At 44.6% G+C, this 25,394-nt stretch overlaps 1 protein-coding gene and 1 non-coding gene across 7 annotated transcripts in view; both read left to right on the top strand.

Annotated features, from left to right (window-relative positions):
- The window catches only part of ARMC9 (armadillo repeat containing 9), a 138,676-nt gene that overhangs the window by 10,159 nt on the left and 103,123 nt on the right, over positions 1-25,394 (top strand). For all 6 annotated transcript variants that reach the window (XM_027118646.1, XM_027118627.1, XM_027118635.1 and 3 more), the window contains 6 exons: positions 2,895-3,065; positions 4,693-4,848; positions 7,066-7,158; positions 11,241-11,265; positions 18,980-19,137; positions 22,285-22,383. In XM_027118646.1, the coding sequence (XP_026974447.1) occupies positions 2,895-3,065; positions 4,693-4,848; positions 7,066-7,158; positions 11,241-11,265; positions 18,980-19,137; positions 22,285-22,383 (702 nt within the window). The remainder of the gene's footprint in view (positions 1-2,894; positions 3,066-4,692; positions 4,849-7,065; positions 7,159-11,240; positions 11,266-18,979; positions 19,138-22,284; positions 22,384-25,394) is intronic.
- LOC113605514 (U6 spliceosomal RNA) lies at positions 4,122-4,228 on the top strand. Its single transcript, XR_003427258.1, has one exon. It is a non-coding gene; the product is annotated as a U6 spliceosomal RNA (small nuclear RNA).

Genomic DNA, 25,394 nt, shown 5'->3' with positions numbered 1-25,394 from the left:
GCGAGAGCCATATGCAAGGCAGCATCCTTTCAAAGCAAGGCCTGGGTAGCGGTGAGCCTGTGGCAGTGGGCTGCAAAGGGCACATATTACATGGTCCTCAACTCTCAGGGTTAGACAGGATCTTAAAAGTCCTCATTTCAACCATTATTTGATGCTCCATCCCATTCGTAACATCCTAGGTAAGTGATTGATTCACCGTGAATACATCCAGTGACAAGAGAACATACCGTTTCCTGAGGCAGCGTATTTCAGCTTTGCATGATTTTATTATTTTAATAATTTTATTTGTTTCAATATACATACTTCTAAGAAAAATATGAGACTGTTTGAGAGTCCCACTGAGTAGCTGGAGGTCAGGCCACAGCCCGACTCCGCATTGGCTGGCACGGGGTGCCATTGAGCGGGGGCACCATCGCAGTGGCCCCCAGCGCAGTGCCCCTCCAGTCCCCACGCACCTGGATTCTGAGCTACCGCCACTTCAGACACAGGCTCTTCTGTCAGTGATGCACCGGGCAGCCTGATGATACCGCCAGCCCTGGAGCAAACTTTTCAGAACGTGAAACAAGAATCTAGTCATTACTAGACATGGAAACAGAGGCTGTACTTAACTTGAAAGACCTTGAAACTTTCTGATTGTGAGAAGCCTGTCTTTTCTGCTCATTCAATAAACAGCTGTGTCCTGCCATTACAGATTTCCCAAACAAAAATACCTGGAGCAGTGACTTAGGGACATTTGTGAAGTTGGCACTCAGCAAAGGGAGAGTTTCCCTAAGCACAGTTCTGTAAGAATGTGTGAGTGTGTGTGTGTGTGTGTGTGTGTGTGTGTGTGTGTGTGTGTGTTTATAGGTGATTATTGGTGGTGTGTAAATTTTCTGATCTTCATAATGCTGGCTGTGATCATGGTTTATATTTGAGAAGTTAATATTTTGTGACCCTATGAGTTGTAACACTGGATTGCTTTATGTGTAGATATTACTTTCAACGCAGGGACCATTTCCAGGTACAGAATATGATTCATAAACTGGGAGTATAGTGGCACGGCAAAGGTTTGTAGTCCCAGGTCTACAAAGGTAGAGTTTAGAATAAAGTGTAGATGGGCCATTGGGCACATAGACCTCCTTTGCCAACCATGTTAAGAAAGTACCTTGACTCCAGGCTTTAAAATACCCACGAGAGTCTGCGGTCACCTCATTCACACAGTCCCTGGACCTCTCGCAGGACAGTCCTCCGCAGAGTGGCTCGCGGGGTTCGCTCAGAGCTCAGCCGAGGTGAGCCTGGGGCGGGGCCGGGCCCCAGCAGCACACCCTTGGGAGGCTCCCCTCCACCTTTGCATCAGTTAGTGACGAGAAAAGGGGAGCCTCTGGCCAGGTTCCCCCAGGTTCTTCCAGAGGTGGCGGTGCTTAGCTGCCTCTGCTTTACTTTGCTACCCGCCCTGCCTGCAGTTGCTGACCAGCTGTCCTTCGCTGTTTCCAGGGCTGAGAGACAGAAAGGCCAGTTTTGAAGAGGTAGAATTTCACTCTAGGGCTTATTTTGAAACATTCTGAGTTTCTTTCAAATGTATGCCAATCCCTTCCAGACTAAGGTAATATTCAGAGACAGTTGTTCTCGGTCACGTGACATAGAGAACATTTTTGTAAGATTCACAGTGGAAGATTCCTTATCAGTGAATGTCTTTGGCTTAAGGATGACCAAACAATGTAACATTGTTCTCTGTACATTTCTATTTTATAATGTTAAAAAGTTTGATTATAAACAAATAGAATGTGTAACCTTAAAAAAAAAGACAGTTTTACAGAAAAAATGTAAAACCATTAAAAAAAGTATAAAAGAACAATGACCAAATAATGGTGGTAAATAGTGGTGGTGATGGGTTGGGGAACTGGTGATTCTATAGAAAATGCACTCCAAGAAAAGCTTTTGCAGTTGAGCACAAAATGTAGGTCTGAGGATCTTGGGCATTTGATACAAAAAGGAAAACAATATGAGTCACAGGAAGTTCTTGTGATTCCGCCTTATACCTAAATCTGCAGAATTGCGCAGCAGCTATTTGTGATGTATCAGTTGTCATTTTTCCTGTGAGACAGGTGACATGGGAACTGCCACCACCTTTCTCCAGAATTCTCTGTTTCAGCTACTGCATGGCGAGTTGGGAAGCTGTCTCTGCCCCACATAGTCAGACTGGCACAGCTCCGAAGTCGGGTTGGTGCCAGGCCTGTGCGCCCTCCTCCATCTCCAGCCCAGGCTTCCTTGTTCCTGGAACGGGAGGGCCCGGGCAGTCACTACCTGCATGTGTTGGGCTCTGTGGTTGCTTCCCACACTGCCCTCTCCGCCAGACATGCTTCTAGCAACAGCAGGCACGTGACAGCACCCACCTCCCAGGCCTGGGACCGACTGTTCCGTGTGGCTGAGCTCCCAGGCGCTCAGGGACTTGGCAGTTGTGGTGTCAGCAACTTGCCATAGGTATGAGGTTGTTCCACTGAGGTCTGGCTGGGCTCTGGGTCTGGCCTGTTCTCATCAGTTGCGTGCAGTGGGTCAGCAAGTCCAAAGGGCGACCTCAATGTATTCACTTGCCTGTGAGTCTCTGGGCTCAATCTTTGGCCTATGCCTGATTCCTTCCATCTCAGAGACCTTAAATGTTGTGTCTGTTCTTTAGAATGGTCAGATTTGACGTTGCAGAGCAGTGGAAATCCAGGTCGGTCTGTAGCCTAGGCAGTTTGAAGCCCTCTGGGTCTCTATTTTCCTATCCCTTACCTCTGAAAAGGAGATTTAATTTTGCTCACACTGAAACGATGGAGTATACCGGTATCCAAGGTAGTGGGAGGGTGTGAGGATTCGGGGTGTGGAGAGAAGGGGCACCCCTATGACCAGGCTTCACTCTGATGTCTTCTCCACAGAAGGACCTCCTTGCTGCGTTTGACAGTGGAGACCAGAAGGTGTTCTTCGATTTGTGGGAGGGGCACATTCCCAGTTCCATCCGGGCTGGCGACTCCCTCGCCCAGAAGTTGGAATTCTACCTACACATCCATTTTGCCATCTATCTTCTGAAACACTCCACAGGGAGACCTGTAGGTTCACCTTATGGCGTGGGTTGGTCCAAATGGTGTGTTAAAGGAGAATGTGTTATGTTTTGCAAATGAGGATTAATTTAGTTTTGTGGCCATTTTATCATATTGCTTCTAAGGAGTAGGCGTCTTACATCCTGATGAATGATTTTCTGTCTCATTCCCAGCAGTTTATTTTCTAATTTGCATGGAAAGTTAATCACTTCTGTTATGAAAGCTACATCATTTTCCTGAATACCTCGACATGTATGTCTAAGAAAATACGTGTTTAGACCACATTTTCGACCATATATTAGAAGATAAATTTAAGCTTAAACAGTGGAAAAATGGTATGCCCGTCTGTGAAAGTTCATTTGAGTGATAAGTCGAATTTAGCTTCTGCAGTCTTTTCCTGCAAGTGTGGGACTGGAGCTATGAAGGGGAGAGGGGAGCAGCTGCAAACTTCTCTGCAGGTGAACCTTGGGGCACGGAGAGAATGACAGAAGGGGAGCAGGCCAGGCTGACATCGGACCACGCACATTTGTTTCGTGGCTTCTCCATGCCTTGGCTACTGCCCCCGGGACCTGTGTTAACTTATTAAATGTCAGGGGGCCACAGGAAGGCTCAGTGGTCGAGGAGCAGCTTTACAGCACATTGTGGTAGCCATTCTTGGAAGGCTGTTCCTTAAGATAGGACTCCTGTGGGTGACGTTGTGGGAGACTTCTCATTTTCTTTGTATTTATTTTTATTTTCTAATTTTTCCATTTTTCTGTAAGATAAAAAGATCAATAAATTTTTTAAGTCCAGTGGGCTTCACGGTGTAGGTGAAGTGAGATGCACTGATGAGAAAAATTGGCCTGTGTATGAGGCTGTGAGGGACGTAACAGGCGAGGCCAGGGTGGACCTTCTCGTTGAGGCCCAGGAGAAAATGGAAACCCTGGCGGGGGACCCGACTTACCTGGGATTACACCTGGAAGCAGCGAAGCAGGCAGGATCACTTCTTAGTTAGCCTAATAAAGGAAAGGAATGATGATACGGAAAACTTCCGTTTCAAAAAACTATTCACCTTTAAGTGCTCTCTTCGGCAGCACATATACTAAAAAAAAAAAAATTGGAACGACGCAGAGAAGATTAGCATGGCCCTGCGCAAGGATGACATGCACATTCGTGAAGCGTTCCATGTTAAAAACAGTAACTGTTCACCCTTAAAAACCTCTCGTAAGGAAATCACAGCAATGCAGACAAATAGTTATTTCTGATATCTGAGCTATGAAAACAATGTGCATATCTAATAATGGGGGAATTGGCTAAATAAATTATGATAGACCCACGAGATGAGGTTTTGTCCTGCCATTAAGAATGATGTTTATGAAGAATTTTAAGGATATGAGAAAATGGTAACGATAGATTGAAAAGGCAGCATTTGAACTGTGTGTATCATATATCTAGTTCTCTGATATTCCTGACAGTTTCACGAAGGGGCGAAATAGGGGTGATGTTAGGATGACTGGTGACGGCACGCAGGCTGGGCAAGACAGGGAGGATGCCAGCGACGTGGCTGGAACTGAAGGAACCTCGGAGAGAGGACAGGTGAACACGTGAGCTGGCGTCAAGCAGGAGATCTCAAACGAGCATCCTCCCTTCCTCGCAGGACAAAGAGGAACTGGATGAAAGGATTTCTTATTTCAAAACCTACCTGGAGACCAAAGGGGCAGCGCTGAGCCAGACCACGGAGTTCCTCCCTTTCTATGCCCTGCCTTTTGTTCCCAATCCCATGGTCCACCCCTCATTTAAAGAGCTTTTCCAGGTAAGTGACCACCTCCGAACCTTGTCCCAGATCCTGGGCAGCATGGCAGTCTCACCTTGTATACATTGGTGCTTTCTGAATGATGCTGTAAAAAGGCTAAAATTTGCTTATGTTTTGTTGTATTTGAAAAGAATGTACAGGTAATTTGCTTTAACCAACTTTTCTTGTGCTATAAAGTGTGCTTTTTTGTTGTTGCACCAAGACTTGTTAGCCCAGAACTGACAAAATATTTTAAAACATACTAACCTCTTAAATCATTCTGTGTATACTTCTGCGGTATTGAAACAATAACTTATTCAATTACGATGAAAATTAGTAGCCTGAAAAAAAACTAGGCTGCTTTACACAATCACTGGCTATGAATATTTTGATTTGTGTTAAAATTCTCACTTACTTGGTATATATTTGGTTACCTGATTGTGTACTATATTACCATCAGACTATTTGCCCCTTGCAGTGGGAGTGTGGAGTCTTAACCACTGGACTGCCAGGAAGTCCTGACAGTTGTTTTCTTTTTTTTTTTTCTTTTTAACATCTGTATTGGAACCGACAGTTACTTTCTTTTGGGACATTGAAGGTATTTTTATTTCATCTCCTGGCTCCCACTGTTGCAATTTTGAAGTTGGCCGTCAGTCTAATTGCTGTTCCTTTGTACGTGGTCTGTCTTTTTTCTTTGGCCTTTAAGATTGTATAATTTCACTGCAGTGTGTCTAGGGATACCCAAATATTTTATTTTGTTTTGTTTTTTAAGACGTCTTCGTTTATGTTGGCCAATCTAGCAGTCCTTTCCTGAGATTCTTTTCTATATGGTTGAGCACAGAGAGCCTTGAGCTGGAGCACGCTATTAGTTTCCTGCAGCTGCTATAACAAAGGACCACAGACCGGGTGGTTTAGAACAGAAATTTATTGTCCCACAGTTTAGGAGGCCAGAAGTCTGAAATCAGGGTATCGGCAGGGGCGTGCTCTCTCCGAGGCTTCTAGGGGAAGATGCTTCTTTGCCTTTTCCAGCTTCCAGTAGCCTCAGGTGTCTATTGGCTTGTGGTTGAATAATTCCAGATCTCTGCTCTGTCTTTACGTGGCCATCTTCTCTCTGTGTCTGTGTCTAAATTCCCTTCTTCTTATAAGGACAGCAGTCATATTGGATTAAGAGCTTACACTAATAGCTAATTCCATCTGCAATGTCCCCGTTTCCCTGGCCTCACATTATGAGGAGATTAGGGCTTCAACATGTCCTTTTAGGGGGCACAATTCAACCCACAACACACACATGAGAAATGAAGTCATCATGCTGTGTCGGGGAATTACAAAATCTTTTTAAAATATCAGACTTTTCTGCTTTTCTGGCAGTGTTTTTTCAGAGGGTCAGACAACGCACTGGATGGACTGATGGGGTGGGGTGGGAGGCATGGATGAGGATTAGAGCTGGGCGGAGAAATGGGGAAGGATGGGCAGATCTGGGGGAGATGGGGCAGGATCTCAGAGGTAAGTGGACCTGAGCTTTTAGTGACAGAGCTTCTTTCTAGTGGAACTTCTTGGTTTAGGTGGTCGATATTTTTGTCTGAAGACTCAGAAAAATTGTCCTGAGAAAGATCGTTGCTTGTGACACTTGTTCTTTTACTTCGTGAGTCATTACTTTTTCCTTCTCAATGAGCATTATTTGAGATAAATAATTTATTTTTAAGGAGCAGATCAAACTAGATGTACGTCATAATGCTGGACATGATGGAGTATTTGAGGCAGATAACAGCTTCTTTCTGCTTTTCTTGTCTGGATGAGGTTTATGGAAATGAGTCTCCTTCTTCTGGAGACTCTCAGTAGCGTAGCGATAATTGTATATTCCTGCCAGTGCCACGTATGCCTAAACCATACTGCATTATTTTGGGTATTCAACGTAATAAGCTTACTTATCAGGCTTGTGTTTAAATCACATGAAAAATTCAAATCATGTACAGGGTTATTTTTTCTCTGTATATGAAAGTACTCTCTTCTTTCCTCCTGCTGTGGGCTCTCGAATCTTCTATAAGTGAATTGGTGAAATGTCCTAAAACCTGGTTTTTACAGCATCACACCACTGGCAAGACATCTTGCTTCTGATTTCAGTAACTGTGGTGGAGTTATTTAACCCTAAAGGCCACAACCTGACAATGTTTGTTGGCATTTAATGATCTAGTGCTTTTCTTTTTTTTCCTTGTTTTTTTTTTTTTTCCTTTCCTTCAGGATCCTTGGACTCCAGAATTAAAGTTGAAGTTGGAAAGGTTTCTGGGTTTAATTTTTAAAGCCAGTAACACGCCGAAGCTTTTAACATTATATGTATCCTTTTGAAGCATATGGAGGCCACCTATGGTGTTAGAGCAGCTCACTGGCCTAGATGTCCTCAAATAGGGATAGTTGTGGTCGTGCTGCTTTCATACTTAAGAGCGAATTAAGCGTTAATGGGGGCGCGTGCCAACCAGTCCGCGGCCTGTTAGGAACCGGGCTGCACAGCAGGAGGTGAGCGGCGGGCGAGTGAGGGAAGCTTCATCGCCGCTCCCCATCGCTCGCATCACCACCCACGCCATCGCCCTCACCATCCGTGGAAAAATTGTCTTCCACGAAACCGTCCCTGCTGCCAAAACGGTTGGGGACCACTGCTGTAAAGGATTGACTTCTATGGCGTTGGGTCTCTGAGACGCGGCGAGGGTCCTATTTTCATGTCGTGTGATGAGAAGCTGTCTGAGTAGGAAAAAAAAAATGTCTGTCTTCTTGAAAAATAACTCTTTGGAAGAATTGTCCTTCGCAGAAGATCAGCTAGTCACTTTTAAGGCCTTGAGGCCGTGGCGTATGGACAAGTCATATATAACTTGTCACTCAAATTAGGACTTTTTCCCGTTGTGGAGCACAGGATCTGGACACGCAGGCTCAGCGGCCATGGCTCACGGGCCCAGCCGCTCGGCGGCATGTGGGATCTAACCGGACCGGGGCACGAACCCATGTGTCCTGCATCGGTAGGCGGACTCTCAACCACTGCGCCACCAGGGAAGCCTCAAATTAGGACTTTTATAAAACAACTTTGTTGGGACTTCCTTGGTGGTCCAGTGGTTAAGACTCTGTGCTCCCAATATAGGGGGCCCGGGTTCGATCCCTGGTCAGGGAACTAGATCCCACATGCCGCAACTAAAAATCCCAAGTGCCACAACTAAGACCCGGCACAGCCAAATAAATAAATAAATATGTTAAAAATAAATAAATAAAAAACAACTTTACTGAGGTATAATTTACACACTATGAAATTTACCCATGGTAAGTGCATTATTTAATGATTTTTAGCAAATGGATAGAGTTGTGCAGCCATCACCACAATCCAATTTAAATAGGGACACTTTTGAGAGTAAAAAGGGAACACTGCCCGGACAGAGGACCAGGCAGCAGGTGTAAATGGAGCTTGTCCGGGGAAGAATGTCACGGATCGCCCGGCCCGTGGGAGGCTGATTTCCCAAAGCTCATGGGTCTCTAAGGACGTTCATCTCCTTTTATTCTGAACAAGAATGTATCAAAAGTTATTTCATAACAAGAATATAGCATTTTGAATTGTAAGGTTGGTGTTTGTTTTGTTTATTTTAATAAAACATTTAGGCCGCTGTGCTGCATAATAGCTTCTGCTTCCGTTCTAACTCCAAAGCACTGGACTCTCTTTTCCTAATTGAACTCTTTGAATTGAAATCCCTGGGATTTCATGGCATGTCTCTCCTGCTTCAGCTTCCTAAGCCTCCAGTGGCTCCCTGTGGCCTGTACTCAAGTCCTCAGCCTCGCCTTGAGACCGCCCACCATCGGGCTGAGTACAGCTCTCCTGTCTGCTTTCATATCCTTTAAGGTTTTGTTCCAATACTACCCTCTGCCCACATACCATTATGTTTGCATACCCAATTCTTTTCCCTCTTAGAGTTCCGTATAAAAGGACAGTTTTCAGTGAAATGAGGACTTTTCCACCTTGGTTTATGATTACTTTAATACACTTTTAAAAAGCGTTTCTCCTTAAAAAGGTAATGGGAATTATGTAAAGATTCTAAAAGAAATTTTTTACGTAGTAAATCATATTAGTTATATTAATAATAGCACCCATTTCACTGGAATAACATGATTGAGTTAATACATGAAAAACTTGCTTAAAACAGCCCAACACATGGAAGCGCTTGTGTTACTGACTGTTAGCTGTTAGTATTATAGTTTGCAAATAGTTGTTACCTTTTATCCTGTTCAACATGCTTTGAAGCAAATACACTGAAGTCTAGCAGGTAACTATAGACATTATTCCTTTCTTTTCCTTGTTATGTGGAAATATTTGGAGTTCAGTTCAACGCATATATTAGGTTGAATATTGTGCTAGGAATTAGGGACACAAAAAAAAGGCCAAGATATAGTTGTCTCAGGCAAGTTGGAGTTTTGAACAGTAAAATGGGAGTCTGTGAGGCAGACAGAATGAGGGACAGGAGTTCCAGGTAGAGGGAACAGCTCGTGCAAAAGCACTGAGCCTGTATGTTTGGGAAACTATGAAGCGTTCAGTATTCCTGGAGCAGAAGAGTTGAGAGAGAGAGTCAGAGATTAGGCAGACCCAGGGCACGAAGGTTCCTATGAGGTCCCGTAAGTAATGAGGAGTCTTTGAACCATTTTAAGAAGAAGAATAGCATGGTTATGTTTACATTTCTAAACAAACAAACAAAAAAACACTCTTTTTATTCCTGATTATAAAATTGATCATATTCCTTATAGAAAATTTGGAAAGCACAGAAATGCATTTGTGTACATACATGCACCCCAAAGTATGTAATGTTTACAATAAATGAGGATATGCAGCTATATGTATGTGTATTTTTAAATATTTTTTTTAATCAAATGAAGAGAGAATTTCCTCATATCATTAAATATTCTTCAAAACTAGGTTGTCTTCTCAAAGTTTAAACATAGAAATTACCTACGTCCCAGCAGTTCCACCCCTAGCTGTATACTCAAGAGAAATGAAAACATATGTCTACACAGCAACTTGTACGTGAACGTTCACAGCAGCATTGTTTGAAATAGCTGAGAAGTGCCAACAACCCAGATGTCTATCGACTGATGAACGGATAAACCAAACGTGGTCTGTCCATATAACGGAATATTACGTGGCAGTAAAAGTGAGTGAATGACTGATCTGTGCTACAACATGGATGAATCTTGAAAGCGTGATGCCAAATGAAAGAAGCCAGACCCAGAAGGCTGCATATTGTATGATTCCATTTGTATGAAGGGGCCAGAGGGGGCAAATCTACAGAGAGTAGACAGTGGTTGCCTAGGGCTGGGGAGGGTGGTGACTGCTGACGGGCACAGGGTTTCCTTTTTGGAGGATGAAAATGTTCCACAGCCGATTGTAGTGATGGTTGCACAACTCAGTGAATGTACTGAAAACCATTGAAATGTACACTTTGAATGGGTGAAGTATATAATATGTGAATTACATCTCAATAAAGCTGTTACCAGAAAAATTAGGAAAACCCAGGGACTTCCCTCATGGCGCAGTGGTTAAGAATCCGTCTGCCAATGCAGGTGACACAGGTTCGAGCCCTGGTCCGGGAAGATCCCACATGCCGCGGAGCAACTAATCCCGTGTGCCACAACTACTGAGCCTGTGCTCTAGAGCCCGCGAGCCACAACTATTGAAGCCCACGTGCCACAGCTACTGAAGCCCGCACACCTAGAGCCCGAGCTCCGCAACAAGAGAAGCCACTGCAATGAGAAGCCCGTGCACCGCAACCAAGTAGCCCCCGCTCGCCGCAACTAGAGAAAGCCAGCGCGCAGCAACAAAGACCCAGCGCAGCCAAAAATAAATAAATAAATATATATATTTTTTAAATTAAGAAAACCCAAATAAAACAGGTAAATACCTTGCCATCAGACATGCAGCCAGATGTGTGGAAGCTGAGATTTAAACCCAGGAGGCAGTCTGGTGCCAGAGTCTGTGGTTGTAGTCACCGCGCCATGCTCTCTTCATCCCATTCTCAATTTCCTTAGGCTAACGTTTTAGCACTGAAGTTACAGCGTTAAAGGGTATGAATTCAGATTTGCACTTTTAGTCAAACATTTTGGTAGCTGTGGGGAAGGCTTTTGAAGGGGGAAGGAGGCCAGTTAGGGGCTGTTGGACTCACAGAGTGGTTCTTGAGGTGCATAGAGGAGGATTTATCTGTGAGTCACGAGTCACCAAAAATCGAGAAGTCGGTAACTGTCTTAGTTATTTATAGCAGCATTAAGAGGCGCCCTTCCCTGTCCTGAGATTTCTTCTTTACCACGCTGGGGCCCTTTCTCAGACTGGCCAACACAATGTGAGATACCCTGAGTTCTGCCTCCTGAATGCCTGTTTTCCTGAACTTCTTTCATCCCAGAAGGAGAATGGACAAAGCAACAAAGGTAAATCATCTAGATGAAAAATTTTAAATCACAACTTTGCCAACTCGAGTTTTAAGTAATGAAATGGAGAGAATTCCGCGGACTTGGCAAACGAGGGCTTTAAAAATCTAAATATTTATGAAATGCTTTGTAGTCCTTTTTAATCTGCGTTCCTTGAGACCCACTTTTCAGGGTGGCTGGTATTGTTAGCTTTGTCTTGCATGTCAGATAACTAAGACGCGGAGAAACAACGAGAATCCGAGCAAGTGCCAGAGGGACCCAAGTGCAGCAGCACAGTTAGAAGACACAGTGCAGCATGGGTAGGGAAAGAGTTACTTCAGTATCTTTCACTTTTACCTTAAACTACTTTAACAGGGTCTTATCTCCGCAGCAATATGGAGTTCTCGTTCTTACAAAGCATTTCCATTTTTTGCATTCAAAGTAGGAATTCCAGTCTTACACTTTTAGCATAAAATGATGGTTTTCCAAGATTAGTAATTTTTACCAGACCTGTTCATTTTCCAGAAAGGTGAGAAAAATTTTAGTTAACATGAAATTGGTGGCCACAGTTGGGATTCTTTGCCGGAGTTTTGTCTTTGATACAACATTATGAAAACTGCTTAAATTCTTCTGTTGCAAAGGGTTATATGATGTGCTTCGTGCCTTTGGTAAGTATCGAGGGCATAATCCTCAATTCCCAGCAGGTGGAGTTTTACTACGTGAAATAACACATCTGCCTTTTTCACAGCAGTCATGTTAGAGAGGATTGCAAAGCTTCCTGCCATTGTTTTTCTGTTTCCTTTTAGAGAGTTAAAGGTTTCTAAAGAAAAGAAGCATTAGTAAATTATTTAGCTCTTGGTGTGCCAGGCAACTGAATGATGAGCGGGGCTGCAGATCTGATTCCCACGCGTGCTTCAGTAGCTTCAGGTGGGAAGCGCTTCGGTGTTTCTTCTCGCCCTCGGTGGCCTCGTGGGCCTCCAGCTCAGCGGTTCTAATTGCGCCGCTGGTTCTGCAGCTGGCCCTCCCCTCCCGAAACTCAGAGGGACCTGCGTGGAGGAGCGGCAGGACTCATGCCCTCGGTCCGGGCCTGAACACAGAGGAGCAATGGGGACCGCTCCGAGGGTCACAGGCTGCAGCCTCGAGCTCCCGGAGGTGGCGTTGCCCCCAGCATGGTTATGCGGAGGACTCGTACCTGGGGTCTCTCTCTGCGGCTGCCCAGGCCTGCTCCCTACTGGGTTAGTGCGGCTCCGGGCCTTGGCCAGGGCGGGTCCAGGCCGGTTGTCTCCCGTTCAGCACAGCTGGAGCTCCTCAGTTGGGACAGGCGCTCGGGGCTCGACCTGCAACCCCCAGAAATGCTCCTTTGCCTCACTACTTCTCTTCCTCTTGCTGCCCAGCAAGCTGTCTCAGACTCAGTGGCATAAAACAACCATGTCCATTTATTCTTATTGCTATCATCTTGCGTGGTCTGGGAGTTGTGGGCTCAGTCAGTTCTCCCTCGGGGTGTCTCCCGGGTGTAGACGGAGCTGGGTAGAGCCGTCTCCAAGGCTTCCGCGTGCACAGGTCTGGTGGCTGATGCTGGCTCTCGGCTGGGCTCTCAGCAGAGGCCCTGGACTAGAATGCCCACGTGGACGCTTCCTCAGGGCCTGTTGGCCGGGTTCCCACCCAGGGTGAATGTCCCCAGAGGGGGCTGGATGGAAGCTGTGTCACCTTTTCTAACCCAGTCTCTGAAGTAACTCAGTGTTGTTTCTGGTGTGTTCTATTCATTAGAAGCAAATTCCTAAAGCCAGCCCACATTCAAAGGAAGGAGACTTACATTCCACCTCTTGATGGGAAGGAACTGTCAAAGACCCTGCAGTCATATTTTAAAACCACCACCCAACCTGCGTCCTTTGGGTCCCAGAGAACTTGCCTTAATTCTTCTTTTTTCTCTTTTTTAAATTAATTTATTTATTTTTGGCTGCGTTAGGTCTTCGTTGCTGTGCGTGGGCTTTCTCTAGTTGTGGCGAGCGGGGGCTACTCTTCATTGTGGTGCGCGGGCTTCTCATTGCGGTGGATTCTCTTGTTGCGGAGCACGGGCTCTAGTCTCGCGGGCTTCAGTAGTTGTGGCGTGCGGGCTTCGTTGCTCCGTGGCATGTGGGATCTTCCCGGACCAGAGCTCAAACCCTTGTCCCCTGCATTGGCAGGCAGATTCTTAACCACTGCGCCACCAGGGAAGCCCAATTCTTGGCTGAGTCCGTTTAGTCCTTGTTCAGAGTAGGTCTTTGGACTCCTAGGCATTGGGGACAGGAAGGTGGTGAGAAACTTCTCCTGGATTTCTGAGTTTCTGCCACCTCCTGTCACCCAGCATGCCCTGCAGTTTGGGGGGATAGCTTCTTGCCGGCAACCAGTTATGTCTCTGATAAGTGGCCCAGTTTTGCAGACGAAATAAACATGGGAGGGGGAGTGCAAGTAGAAGAGGCTGTATTTTTCTACAGACCTTTCATTTGGTATTTCAGCAAGGAGACCAGGTTTTTCGAGCCTTCTTTAAGTTTGATTTTAATTGCGTTTTCTGAGGATAGCTAAGCAGGATGTCTGTGGAATTGAGTCTGGCAGGCACAGTGTATGTCTGTGGCAGAAAAACCCCAAATGCAATATTGCCACGGAGATGAGAGATTAGCACCGCAGGGCACTTGTACCAGGGGCTCCAGCCCAGGCCCAGTGTCACCATAGCTAATTGTCACCACTGTGTCTTCTGTGCCTTGTGGTCATTGCTAAGGCTGCAGTGACCACAAGGCACAGACAAGCCCCCAATTCAATTCTAGTCCCAGGTGTTGTTTTTTATTTTTATTTCTTTTTTTAAAAATTTATCTATTTTTAAAAAAAAAAAAAAAAAAAAAAAAAATTTATCTATTTTTGGCTGCGTTGGGTCTTTGTTGCTGCACGTGGGCTTTCTCTAGTTGCGGCGAGCAGGGGCTCCTCTTCGTTGCGGTGCGCGGGCTTCTCATTGCGGTGGCTTCTCGTGTTGTGGAGCACGGGCTGTAGGCACGCAGGCTTCAATAGTTGTGGCTCACGGGCTCTAGAGCGCAGGCTCAGCAGTTGTAGTGCATGGGCTTAATTGCTCCCTGGCATGTGGGATCTTCTGACCAGGGCTCGAACCCGTGTCCCCTGCACTGGCAGGCGGATTCTTAACCACTGCTCCACCAGGGAAGCCCAGGTGTTGTTTTTTAAATGGAATGGTTGGATAATATCATTATGTGTCTTCAGACCTACTAGAGAATGGACTTGAGGATATGGAGGGGGGGAAGGGTAAGCTGTGACAAAGCGAGAGAGTGGCATGGACATATATACACTACCAAACGTAAGGTAGATAGCTAGTGGGAAGCAGCCGCATAGCACAGGGAGATCAGCTCGGTGGTTTGTGACCACCTAGAGGTGTGGGATAGAGAGGGTGGGAGGGAGGGAGACACAGAGAGAAGAGATATGGAAACATATGTATATGTATAACTGATTCACTTTCTTATAAAGCAGAAACTAACACACCATTGTAAAGCAATTATACTCCAATAAAGATTAAAAAAATTTTGATAAAGCAAAATTATATATATATCATTATGTGTCTTGATAGGAAGGTTTCATGGGCAGAGTGAGATTTCCAGAAGCTTTTGAAGAAGGTGAGAAAAGTGCTTGGAGTGGAAAAGTCTCTCAAAAGGAATTATATTAAAAATGGCATTAAGAATAAAAACTTAGGTTGGCAAGATACCATATTGGATTATTATTTTCACCTAGCCATCTAAAAAGGATACAGAAATAGTATCTTTTAGCATTTCTGGCATTATGCATTTGGCCCCTTCAGACAATGGGCAACTGATCATTTTCCTAGGGTTCAGAGCTGTAAATATTATTTTTGAAAATGATGACCTATATTCCCAGTTATAAGCCTTAACTTTCTTCCTCCGGTATTTGTGGATTAGCAGAATAGCAAAGAGCCGATTTATATCTAAATACCAAAAAAAATTTGTTTGATATTATAAAAATAGAGTGATTGATTTGTTTTTTATATTAGGTTAGAAAAAAATCCATATTTTAAAATGTATCATCTTGAGCAGCCAAGATGTCTCTAAAATCAAATCTCATCTACTCTTTTTTTTTTTTAAATTAATTAATTAATTTATTTATTTATTTTTGGCTGCGTTGGGTCTTTGTTGCTGTGCGCAGGCTTTCTCTAGTTGCGGCGAGCGGGGGCTACTCTTCATTGCGGTGCGCAGGCTTCTCACTGCGGTGGCTTCTCTTGTTGTGGAGCACGGGCTCTAGGCGCACGGGCTTCAGCAGTTGTAGCTCGCAGGCTCTAGAGTGTAGGCTCAGTAGTTGGGGCGCACGGGCTTAGCTGCTCCGCGGCATGTGGAATCTTCCCGGACCAGGGCTCAAACCCGTGTCTCCTGCATTGGCAGGTGGATTCTTAACCACTGCTCCACCACGGAAGCCCCTCATCTACTCTTAAAAAAAAAAAAACACAACAATGCATCTAAATGAAGTAGAAATGTCAACAAGGGAAAACTTGACTGCTTTACTGTAGGATCACTTTTGTTATTGATTCATTTCATGCTCGAATTATAGGAAATATAGGAAATTATATAATACAGGAAATTATACGAAATATAAGGTCACTCTTTGTGACCTTAACTGGCATTCTTTTGGTTGTATATATCTTTTGTTTAAAGCTTGGGATGCAGTTCTTTGGACTTTTGCACAAATTATGTCAGTGGCTTTGAAACATAAAGTCTCAATAAATTTCGCTGGCATGATTACGACAGTTTCACTCAGATAACGTGGACCGAGACATCTCCATTGAAAGTTGAGATCTTGCATGGCAAGGCATCTTAGCTTAGTTGTCCTCGTCTCATAAAACTTTTTGTTACTGAGTCCAAGCTCGCTTTGCTCGCCGCATGACAGGCCAATGCATCGGAGACAAGGTCTTGAGGCAAGGAATACGACTTTATTCGGAAAGCCGGCAGACCGGTGTCTGTGGAAAACCATCTTATCTGGGTCTGGATGCCAGTTTCTTTGACAGAATCAGAGAGGGAGAGGTGGTGAGGAAGTAAAGTAAAAGGGCCATCAGTCTTGCAAAGCATCTTCTGGAATGACCAGACTTGGCGAGGGGCTGTGTTAGTTTCTTCTTTCTTGCAGCCATCCACAGGTGGGCAGGGTTCCCTGAGGCAGGCAATTAGGTATGTTTATAATAACAAAAGCAACGAAAAGCAAAGGTTAAAGTCTAAGAAACGGATCGGAACATGGAGTCTGATGTAGCTCTTCCCTGTCACAATTTGACAGGGAAAAAAAGAGTCAAAGTTCTGTTTAATGCTCAAAAATAAAGTTGATATTTTGAGCTGTAACCCAAATAGCTTACAGTAATGGTCAGGTCCTGTGTGTAGCCAGTTAAGGTGTCTGCAAGGTGATATCTCTGGATAGCAGGCTCTTTTTGCTAAATGGTGTATTTGAAAGGGTTATGAACGTTTCAGCCCAGTTGCCTACTTCTCTCTTTCCTATAGGCTGCTGGCAGTGAAGGCTCTTTTGCCTCTGGTTACCATACTTTGAAACTGTCATAAATTCCAATTCTGGGTTCCCAAGGCAAAAGTTCCACAAATAGTCCCTAACATTTAGTTAATTGTAAAATGAGTTTATGCGGGGAAGAGTTTTTTGCTACGGTCCCCTTTGGAGAGGGACTACTTCGATGACATTAACACTGATAATTTGGGAAGTCATTTGACCCAGCTAGTGGGTTTTGGTATTTCATTCGTCTGCCACTTGGTACACGTTGAGAAAAATGTCACAGATACTCTTTAATATTTATTCCCATAAAATGAGACTATGAATAATCTAAAATTTTCATCCTTGGAAGTTCTTGTTTATGTAATTTTGAGTTTTGGATGTATGAAAAAGCTTAAATGATACTTAGTGTAGGAGGAAGGTAGTGACTCCTTCCCAATATTATATTAGGAGAAGATTGATAAATGATTTCTAGGAATGTTCTCCAGAGGTTCCAGTACTGGATGTAAATTTGTGTCAGATGACTTTTTAAAGTTATCTTTCAATACTGAGATTTGATGGGCGTTAAATAATAATAATTCATTATGTGATATTTTGGGTTTTAGTAGTTAAAATATTTTACTTCTGCACATCAACAATTGTGACACATAAAAGTTTTTGAAATACAGTTTGAACGTGGGTGATCCTCATAGCTGTTTAGGACACAAATTAGGAGGAAAACATAATTTAGGACAGTGTTTCTCAAACTTGTGGCCTGTGTCAGAGCCGGGAGTTTGTTGACAGCATAGATACTTAGCCCCTACCCAATATCCACAAAATCAGAGTCTCTGAAGGTAAAGCTTGATCATCTTTATTTTCGGGTGATTCTGATATATTTCAAAATTTGCATTACCACTGCTTTAGGACGTAACCTTTCTGCCGCTTTTTCAAGTTATCTACTTGCATAGAAATATATTTCAAAAATCTTTGACCCCTTTCCGTGAAAGGCAATAATAATAATAGCTGGCGTGTATGGCAGCTGCTGTGGGCCAGCCGTGTGCTGGGCACTTTGAGTACATGTGTTCTTTAATCCTCACAATAACCCTTCAAGATCATTATCATCTTCCCCATTTTATAGGTTAAGAAATGAGAAGCAGAGACATTAAGTGTCTTGCCCCAGGTTACCCAGCAAGAAATTGGTAGGGTAGAGATTTGAACCCAGGTCTTTAACTGAATTAGAGTTGATTTACAATATTATATTAGTTTCAGGTATACAACATAAGTGGTTCAATATTTTTATAGATTATACTCCATTAAAGTTATTATAAAATAATGGCTATATTTGGTCTTTATAATTGTAAAGGCTCTCTCTGTATACATGAAATGTGTTCTAAAATGAAGGCTTTAAGTATTATGCAGTGCCTGGATCGGGACAATATTGAGTTAACGTGGGTTTCGGGGCAGCAACACGTCCTCCCATCCGAAACATAGCTTTCCAGGAAAGGGAAAAAGTAGGATAGGGCCAAGGAGTACTGACACCGAAGAAGATTTGTATAGTCCAACTGTGCCCAGGGTGGCGTGGCCGTCAAGCGCTGCCATGGGGTACGGGGCCAGGGTGGGGGGGATTCCAAGGAGACAACCCTAGGACCTTCCAAGGCTGCCGCTCTAAGACTTATGCTTCATCGAACTGGCAGAATGAACACCTGGAATCTTACCTAATCCTGGATTTGAGTTTTCTCAGCACCTGTCAAGCAGCCCCAACCTTCACTTAAAATGAAGAACTCTCTTGCGGTTATGAGTTATCCCCCAGACAACCTCACGGGGCACAAACAGAGAAAAACTCAGTTTTGGTTCAACCATTTTGTGAGCTGATTCTAGAAAGAAACATTGAGTTTGTTTCTTGTACATAGAGAGAGGAACTAAAAGAAGTTGCATGGGGTTCGGCCAAGGAAATAGATTTTGTTAGGAAAGCAAGTGATGACTCAGTTGAACTACCGGGGATAAGAAATGAAAACATCAGTGATTACAAAGCACTTTGTAATTAAAAGTGGCATGAGACAGAAGAAGTGTGAAACACAAATACGGAGCGTCAAGTTCATTGTTATGGTAAGATAGTCTGACAGTAGGCATGGTACTCCCTTGACAAGAATATAATTATTTTTTATTTTGTAGGGGTCTTTTAAATTGTTGCTTTTTTGTTTTGTTTTAATATAAATATATATTGTCTTCCTAGAAGTGTTGCAGCAACTCCACCAGCAGCTGGTAGAAGCTGAGCGTAGGTCAATGACGTACTTGAAACGGTACAATAAGATCCAGGCGGACTACCACAATCTCATCGGAGTCACGGCAGAGCTGGTGGATTCTCTGGAGGCCACAGTCAGTGGCAAGATGGTAAGGAAGGTCCCCCATTGTTCATGTGTCTTTTTTGAGATAAAGATGTGTCATGACACATCTGTTGACAAAAAAGAAGAAAAAGAAGGCATGTACATAGAAAATTCAGGGACTTCCCTGGCGGTCCGGTGATTAAGACACCGCTCTTCCACTGCAGGGGGCACGGGTTCGATCCCTGGTCAGGGAACTAAGATCCCGCATGCCGCACAGCAAGGCCAAAAGATAGAAAAAAGAAAGAAAATTCAAACAGTACAGAAATAAATAAAGTGTGTGTTTTCCTTTTGCCTTCTCTCCTCTTAAAACGTGACTGCCATCATCCTGGTGTGCTTCCTACAGCCAGGTCGACGCGACGCCAGGTGTGGCCACAGATGGGCACATGAGCTCTTACAACTGGAGCGTGCAAGCAGAGGCCTGAGACCACCAGGCAGGGGTTGGAAGGGCCTCCACTATCGAAACAGGGAGAGATGAGGTTGGGGGGAACACTGGAATCTTAACTAGCTTGTTCTTCATGTAAAAGAAATACGTGCTCTTGGTAAAAGACTGAAACAACTCAGAGGAGTATATAGTTAGGAGCAAAAGGCCCCTTCCACACACAATTCCTAAGTCTCGTTTTCTTACTGACATTCAAGATTAACACTTCCTTGTGTATTATTTCAGAACACTTCTGTGCATGTGCATGTGTGTGCACGTGTGTGCGTGTGCATATGGTATGCCATACTTACTTGGGATCCTGTGACCCATTACTCTTCCCAAGCTTGCTATTTCACTTTCAATATATCTTGGAGATCTTTCCACATGACCACACACCTACTTCATTCTTTTTGATGCTTGTACATTATTATTCCACTGCAAGGGTGAACCATAATTCATCAGATCTCTGATGAGGAACATTTAGATTTTTTTGTTTGCTATAACAAAAACTGTTATGATGAGCATCCTTGTATATACTGTAGACCTTTGAATATAGGTAAGATAAGAGCCTAAGAATGGAATTGCTAGGTCAAAGGTTATGGGCATTAAAACTTTGAGAGATGTTTTGCCAAATTATTTCTCCAAAGATTTCAACGATGTCTACCCACCCCCCACCCCCAGTAGCGTATCAGAGCATCTATTTCTCCACACACTTGCCAACACTGGACATGATTATACGTTGAAATTTTTGCCAGTTTGCTAAGTAAAACTTGGTATTCTGAATGTTTCAATTTACATTTCTTTAGTCATGTATGAGGCTGAATATATTTTCATATGTTTTTTGGCCATTTATATATTTGTCTTTTAGTCAACTGTTTATTCATGTCCTTTTCTCACTCACTTTTTTTAAGCAAGAGAGTGACAGAATCAGATTTCCTTGTTAAAGGGCTGGGTCTGGTATCAGTTGCGGTATCAGCCAAAAGAGGAAACAGTTTCAGGAGCAAGGGGTTGATCCAAAGTCTCAAAAATCACAGAAAACTGTAGAAGTCCAGAACGGAAAAGTGTCCAGTGTTTCTGACACTTAGAAGGCCTTTGCCATGAGCTCCCTTGGGGTGATTCAGATGGGGGCTCGACTGTGGTGTGTTGAAAGGTAAAGTGAAGGGGAGGCGGCAAACGTTGGCTATTCTTTCAAGGACCTTGGCTGTGAAGGAAGAACACTGAGAGGGTGGTTGATAGATGAGGGCCTAGGGAGGAGAAAAGGGAAGGTATTTTTAAAATATTAAATGTATTTGGACATGTTTCTAGGTTGTAGGGAAGGAACAGGTTTACAAGGAAAGGTTAATTGTACAGGATGAAAAATGAATGATTAAATTTTGATACTGTGGGAATTCAGAGGAAATGGGCTCAGGATAATGTAGGAGGTACAGCCTTGAGATGGGGCCCTTATTTGTCTGAGTCACTTATAGCTGAGTGTCGAGGGATGACCAGAGACATCTGGCACAGAGGGGCAGTCTTTCTGGTGGCCGAATCAGACCAGATGTTTCAAGGGGACAGACAGGAGGACCACAGGGAGACAAAAGGGTCTAGCCCAGTGTTCTGGCTCTTTCCAACTCACCAGCCAGTTGAGTTGTCTTCCTCTTGTAGGGACGAATGAGTGAGGGGTAGGAAGAGAGCCAGTTACATTACCATATGGAAGTTCAGCACATGGAATCGTGAGGCTGGGGAAAAGGAGCTTCCCTCTCACAATCAGGCACAGGAAAAAGTCTGGAAGGGGGTAAAATTGTTAAGAGTAGTTACCTCCAGGGATTGGCTTGTGGGGTGGGGCTGGGGAGAGGTTGTGTTACCTTTTAAATGAGCACATGTTACCCCTATAAAAAGAAAAGACGTAAGATGAAAACGTTTCAGAGATGACCACCTTAGATGCTGGATGTCCATCCTGAATCACGGTACCTAATGAGAGAGGTATGAGAGGTGCTGAAGGAAGAGGCCATGATGCAGTGGCATTGATGCAGCAGTAACCCAGCCTCCTGTTGTCTAGTGCTGGATAGTGTATAAAGTGTCTCCATCACTCATTCAGTAAGCGTTTACTGAGCCATCTGTCATGTGCTAGGCTCTCCCTTGATCTCATTTACCCCCCTCCCCGTGACGCAGAGCCGTGGCCTCATTCATTTCATCCGACAGGTCAGGAAAGCAGGAGGCAGAGCTGCTGATTTTCTCGAATCCGCTGCTTGACCCCAGATCTTCAGATCTTCAGTCCGGCTTTCTTTCCATCACATTATGGCCACCCAGTGACTTTGTTGCTTGCATTAACAAAAAATGGTTTAAAATCGGTTTATTTGATGGGAAATCCCTGGCGGTCCAGTGGTTAGGACTCTGCAGTTTCACTGCTGAGTGCACAGGTTCAATCCCTGGTCAGGGAACTGAGATCCCCCAAGCCGCCCTGTGCAGCCAAAAGAAAAAAGAGAAATCGGTTTATTCTACATGACAGCAGGAGTACGTTAAGTGGGGTTCTGTGACTTAAAGTGTGCTATCCCGTGACCACACCAGTAGTGTGTTAGTTTCTGCGTCAGGCGCAGCGCTTCAGCTCCCTGGGGCTGCGATGGTAAAGCAAAAGCTCACCTTTGTGCCCTCGGAGAGGCCGTTGAGAGTCAGCTCCGACGCTGGCTAGGGTGCCTCTCACGGCCCCGGGGATGTCTCACCCCTTTCACCCGCCGTCCATCCTCTGTCCTCCGACAGATCACCCCCGAGTACCTGCAGAGCGTCTGCGTCCGCCTCTTCAGCAACCAGATGCGGCAGAGCCTGGCGCGCAGCGTGGACTTCACGAGGCCCGGCACGGTGAGGCTCTGCGCCCGGGTCTGCGCCCAGGTGTCAAAATCCCGTAACTTTAAAAAATGGGAGAACAGGAGGAAATAACACATCCGGAGTCTGCATCTCAGCGGGCTTTGGAGGTCTGTGCGTTCCCAGAAGGAAGAGTGGGTTTGGGCCGCTGGGAGGCGGCCTCCTGGGGGCGGGGGCGGGGGAGGCGCGTTTGTCTCTTCCAGGCGGAGCTGCTTGTTGGGTCCCAGGGCCGCTAATGGCAGCAAGGCAGTAGGAAACGAAGGAAACCTCGTCCTGTTTGAAAAATTACTGCCGTGTTGGGGTTGTGTGGTGGCAGACGGGCTTTCCTTTTATCTTCTTAAACTTTATACTTAGAATCATTGCAAACGTACAGAAAAGCTGCAGAAACTGCCCGAAGGACACTTGTATACCCTTTACCCATTTTCACCACCTGCCAGCGTTTTGCTCATTTGTTTGTTTACTTTCTCTCCACACACGCCCATACACACACAGTATGTTTTCTGAACCATCTGAGGATAAATTACATATGTTTATGGCCCTTTGCTCCTAAATACTGGAGTGCTGTGTGCATTTCTTAACAGCAATGTTCTCTTCTATAACCGTGTGATTGTCAACTTCAGTAAATTTAATATCGAGGCAGTATTTTTACCTGACTAACCTACTGTGCATGTCCTAGTTTTGCCAGCGGAGCCATTAACGTCCTCTACAGCAGCCCCTTCCCCGTGCCCGGAGTGTGGGCTCAGGTGTTACGTTGATTTGTCGTGTCTCTTTAGCCTCCTTTCAGCTTCAACACTCCCCCACCCCCACCCCCACCCCCGTCTTTCTTTCTTTGACTTTCATGACATTGACATTTTAAAAGAAGACAGTCCTTCCCCTTCTTTAAAAATAGGACATTTCTCCTTCTGTGGTTGATGTTTCCTTGTGGTCAGATTCAGGTTGGCATTACAGGCCAAGACATTACGTAGGTGATGTGTCCTTCCTAGGAGAGCTCACATCTGGAGGCACGTGGAGCTGAGTCGGGTTCTTAACCAGGGGCACGAGTACAGCTGTGTCTCCAGAGGAAGTTTTCAGAGTTCCTGAACCCATGTCCCGGGAGCGCACACCAACCTGCCCCCTGGTCCAGAGGCTGTGTGTGTGGAGCCGGGCAATTAGGAAGGAAGCACCGGGTGATCCTGAGGCAACCCCGAGGGTCAGAGCCCCAGCTTTTAATTGTTTGCACGTTAATACTAGGGTCTTCATAAACAAGGCCTTTTTCAGCATTAAAATAACCTACCTGATTCTCAAGTAGATTTGAAGCAGCTTATTATGAGAAAACACAAATATGAGAAATGAAAAGATAGAAAATAAAAATAAAGAAATTTTGGTTAGAATTCATAGAAACTGAAAGTAGATTGGTGGTCGCCAGGGAGTGGGGGAGATGAGGGGATGTTGGTCAAAGGGTACAGACATCTGGCTTTAAAATGAATAGGTCTGGGGATGTAATGTGCAGCATGAGGACTACAGTTAACAATACTGTATTGTGAACTTGAAGGTTTCTAAGAGAGTAGATCTTAAATGTTCTCACAACGGCAAAAGGTAACTATGAGAGGTGACAGCTGTGTTAACTGACCTTATCGTGGTAATCATTTCACAATATATACATTTATTAGATTATCACATTGTATGCCTGAAACTCACACAATGTTGTACGTCAGTTATATCTCAGTAATGCTGGGGGAAAAAAGAAATTGTGCTTAAAGGAAGATGAGGGTAGGAAGAATAAAAGTAAGCCCGGGCTCAGGCTAGGATAAAAAAATGCATGTCCTAAGTTACTGTACCCCTGGGAGCGAGGCTCAGATTTGGCTGTGGGCTTCCCAGTAGCCTGTGCAAAAAACAGTTACATGACTTATTTCTAAAGGAAGAGAGGGTGATATTCACTGCATCTAAAACGGCATTTGTGCTACGCATGTAGCCTGTGAAGCACAGCAGTAAAATGAACGCCTACGAGCCCATCACATGTGCCCACAATAGACCATTTCAATGCCACCAACGTCCCCTATGTGCCCTTTAGACCGTGAACTTTTTCCAAGTAGGTATATTACTCTTACAATTTAAAAACAAGTCTAAGTACCTTTCTTTTTGAGGACTGGAAGGTCAAAAAACTGCTGCACAGGATTTTTCTGGTGCTAAGACCTGCGGAGAGTTCCTCTCGTGGATCTTGGTAGAAAGGACATGGTAACGTGGTGAAGAGCCAGCGTCCTTGACTATGTCCTCGGGGTGCACGTGGAAGTGCACTGCCAGGCTTTCGCTGCGTCGGCTGTGCCACACATGGACAGGAGCTGCGGAGTCCATGCTTTAGGATGTGGGTGGAGTGATGTCAGCATACAGGAATCTTAGCGAATCGACTATTTTTAAAATGTCAGTAAAGCACACACAGACATCCGAGTTTCGAAAAAGTAACTCCCTCGTGGGCCCTCTAGGATGAGGGGCTTCAAGCCACATCCCTGTGGCCTGGCTGAGTTGACCCTCTGTGTCCAGTGTATGCTTAACTGTAAGTCATCAACCTAAGGTAACATTAAGGATAGAGTGTGTTCACCAAAAATGATGGCTTTCTAGCAGTAATTAGCATAGCAGGATCTGTGTCTAATAAGGCCACTTATTCCCCCCACCCCTTCCATTTATGTATTAATTCAGTAAATACTTAGTGTTCTTCAGGTTTGTTTATAAAACCCCACCCTGTCTTGCATATACAAGAATCCTGTCTGTTGGCGGAGTGCTGCATCCAGCATATTTAAAACTGATGTTGGGACTTCCCTGGCAGTCCAGTGGTTAAGACTCCGCGCTTCCACTGCAGGGGGCACGGGTTCAGTCCCCGGTCAGGGAACTAAGATCCCACGGGCCACGTGAACAAAACTGATGTCATGTTTAAAAGGAGCGATATAAAAGGGGATGGGGGAACAACGTATCTGCTGTTTCATCCCGTTAGAAGTTACCTTCATTTGTCAAGAGGCTGGTCCTACCATCCTTCC

Source organism: Aethalodelphis obliquidens, unplaced genomic scaffold, assembly GCF_003676395.1.
Source record: "Aethalodelphis obliquidens isolate GAN/ISIS:26980383/991018 unplaced genomic scaffold, ASM367639v1 scaffold2, whole genome shotgun sequence".
Lineage (NCBI taxonomy): Eukaryota > Metazoa > Chordata > Mammalia > Artiodactyla > Delphinidae > Aethalodelphis > Aethalodelphis obliquidens.
Note: the sequence above shows the minus strand (reverse complement) of the source record. Positions and strands in the feature narration are given on the sequence as shown.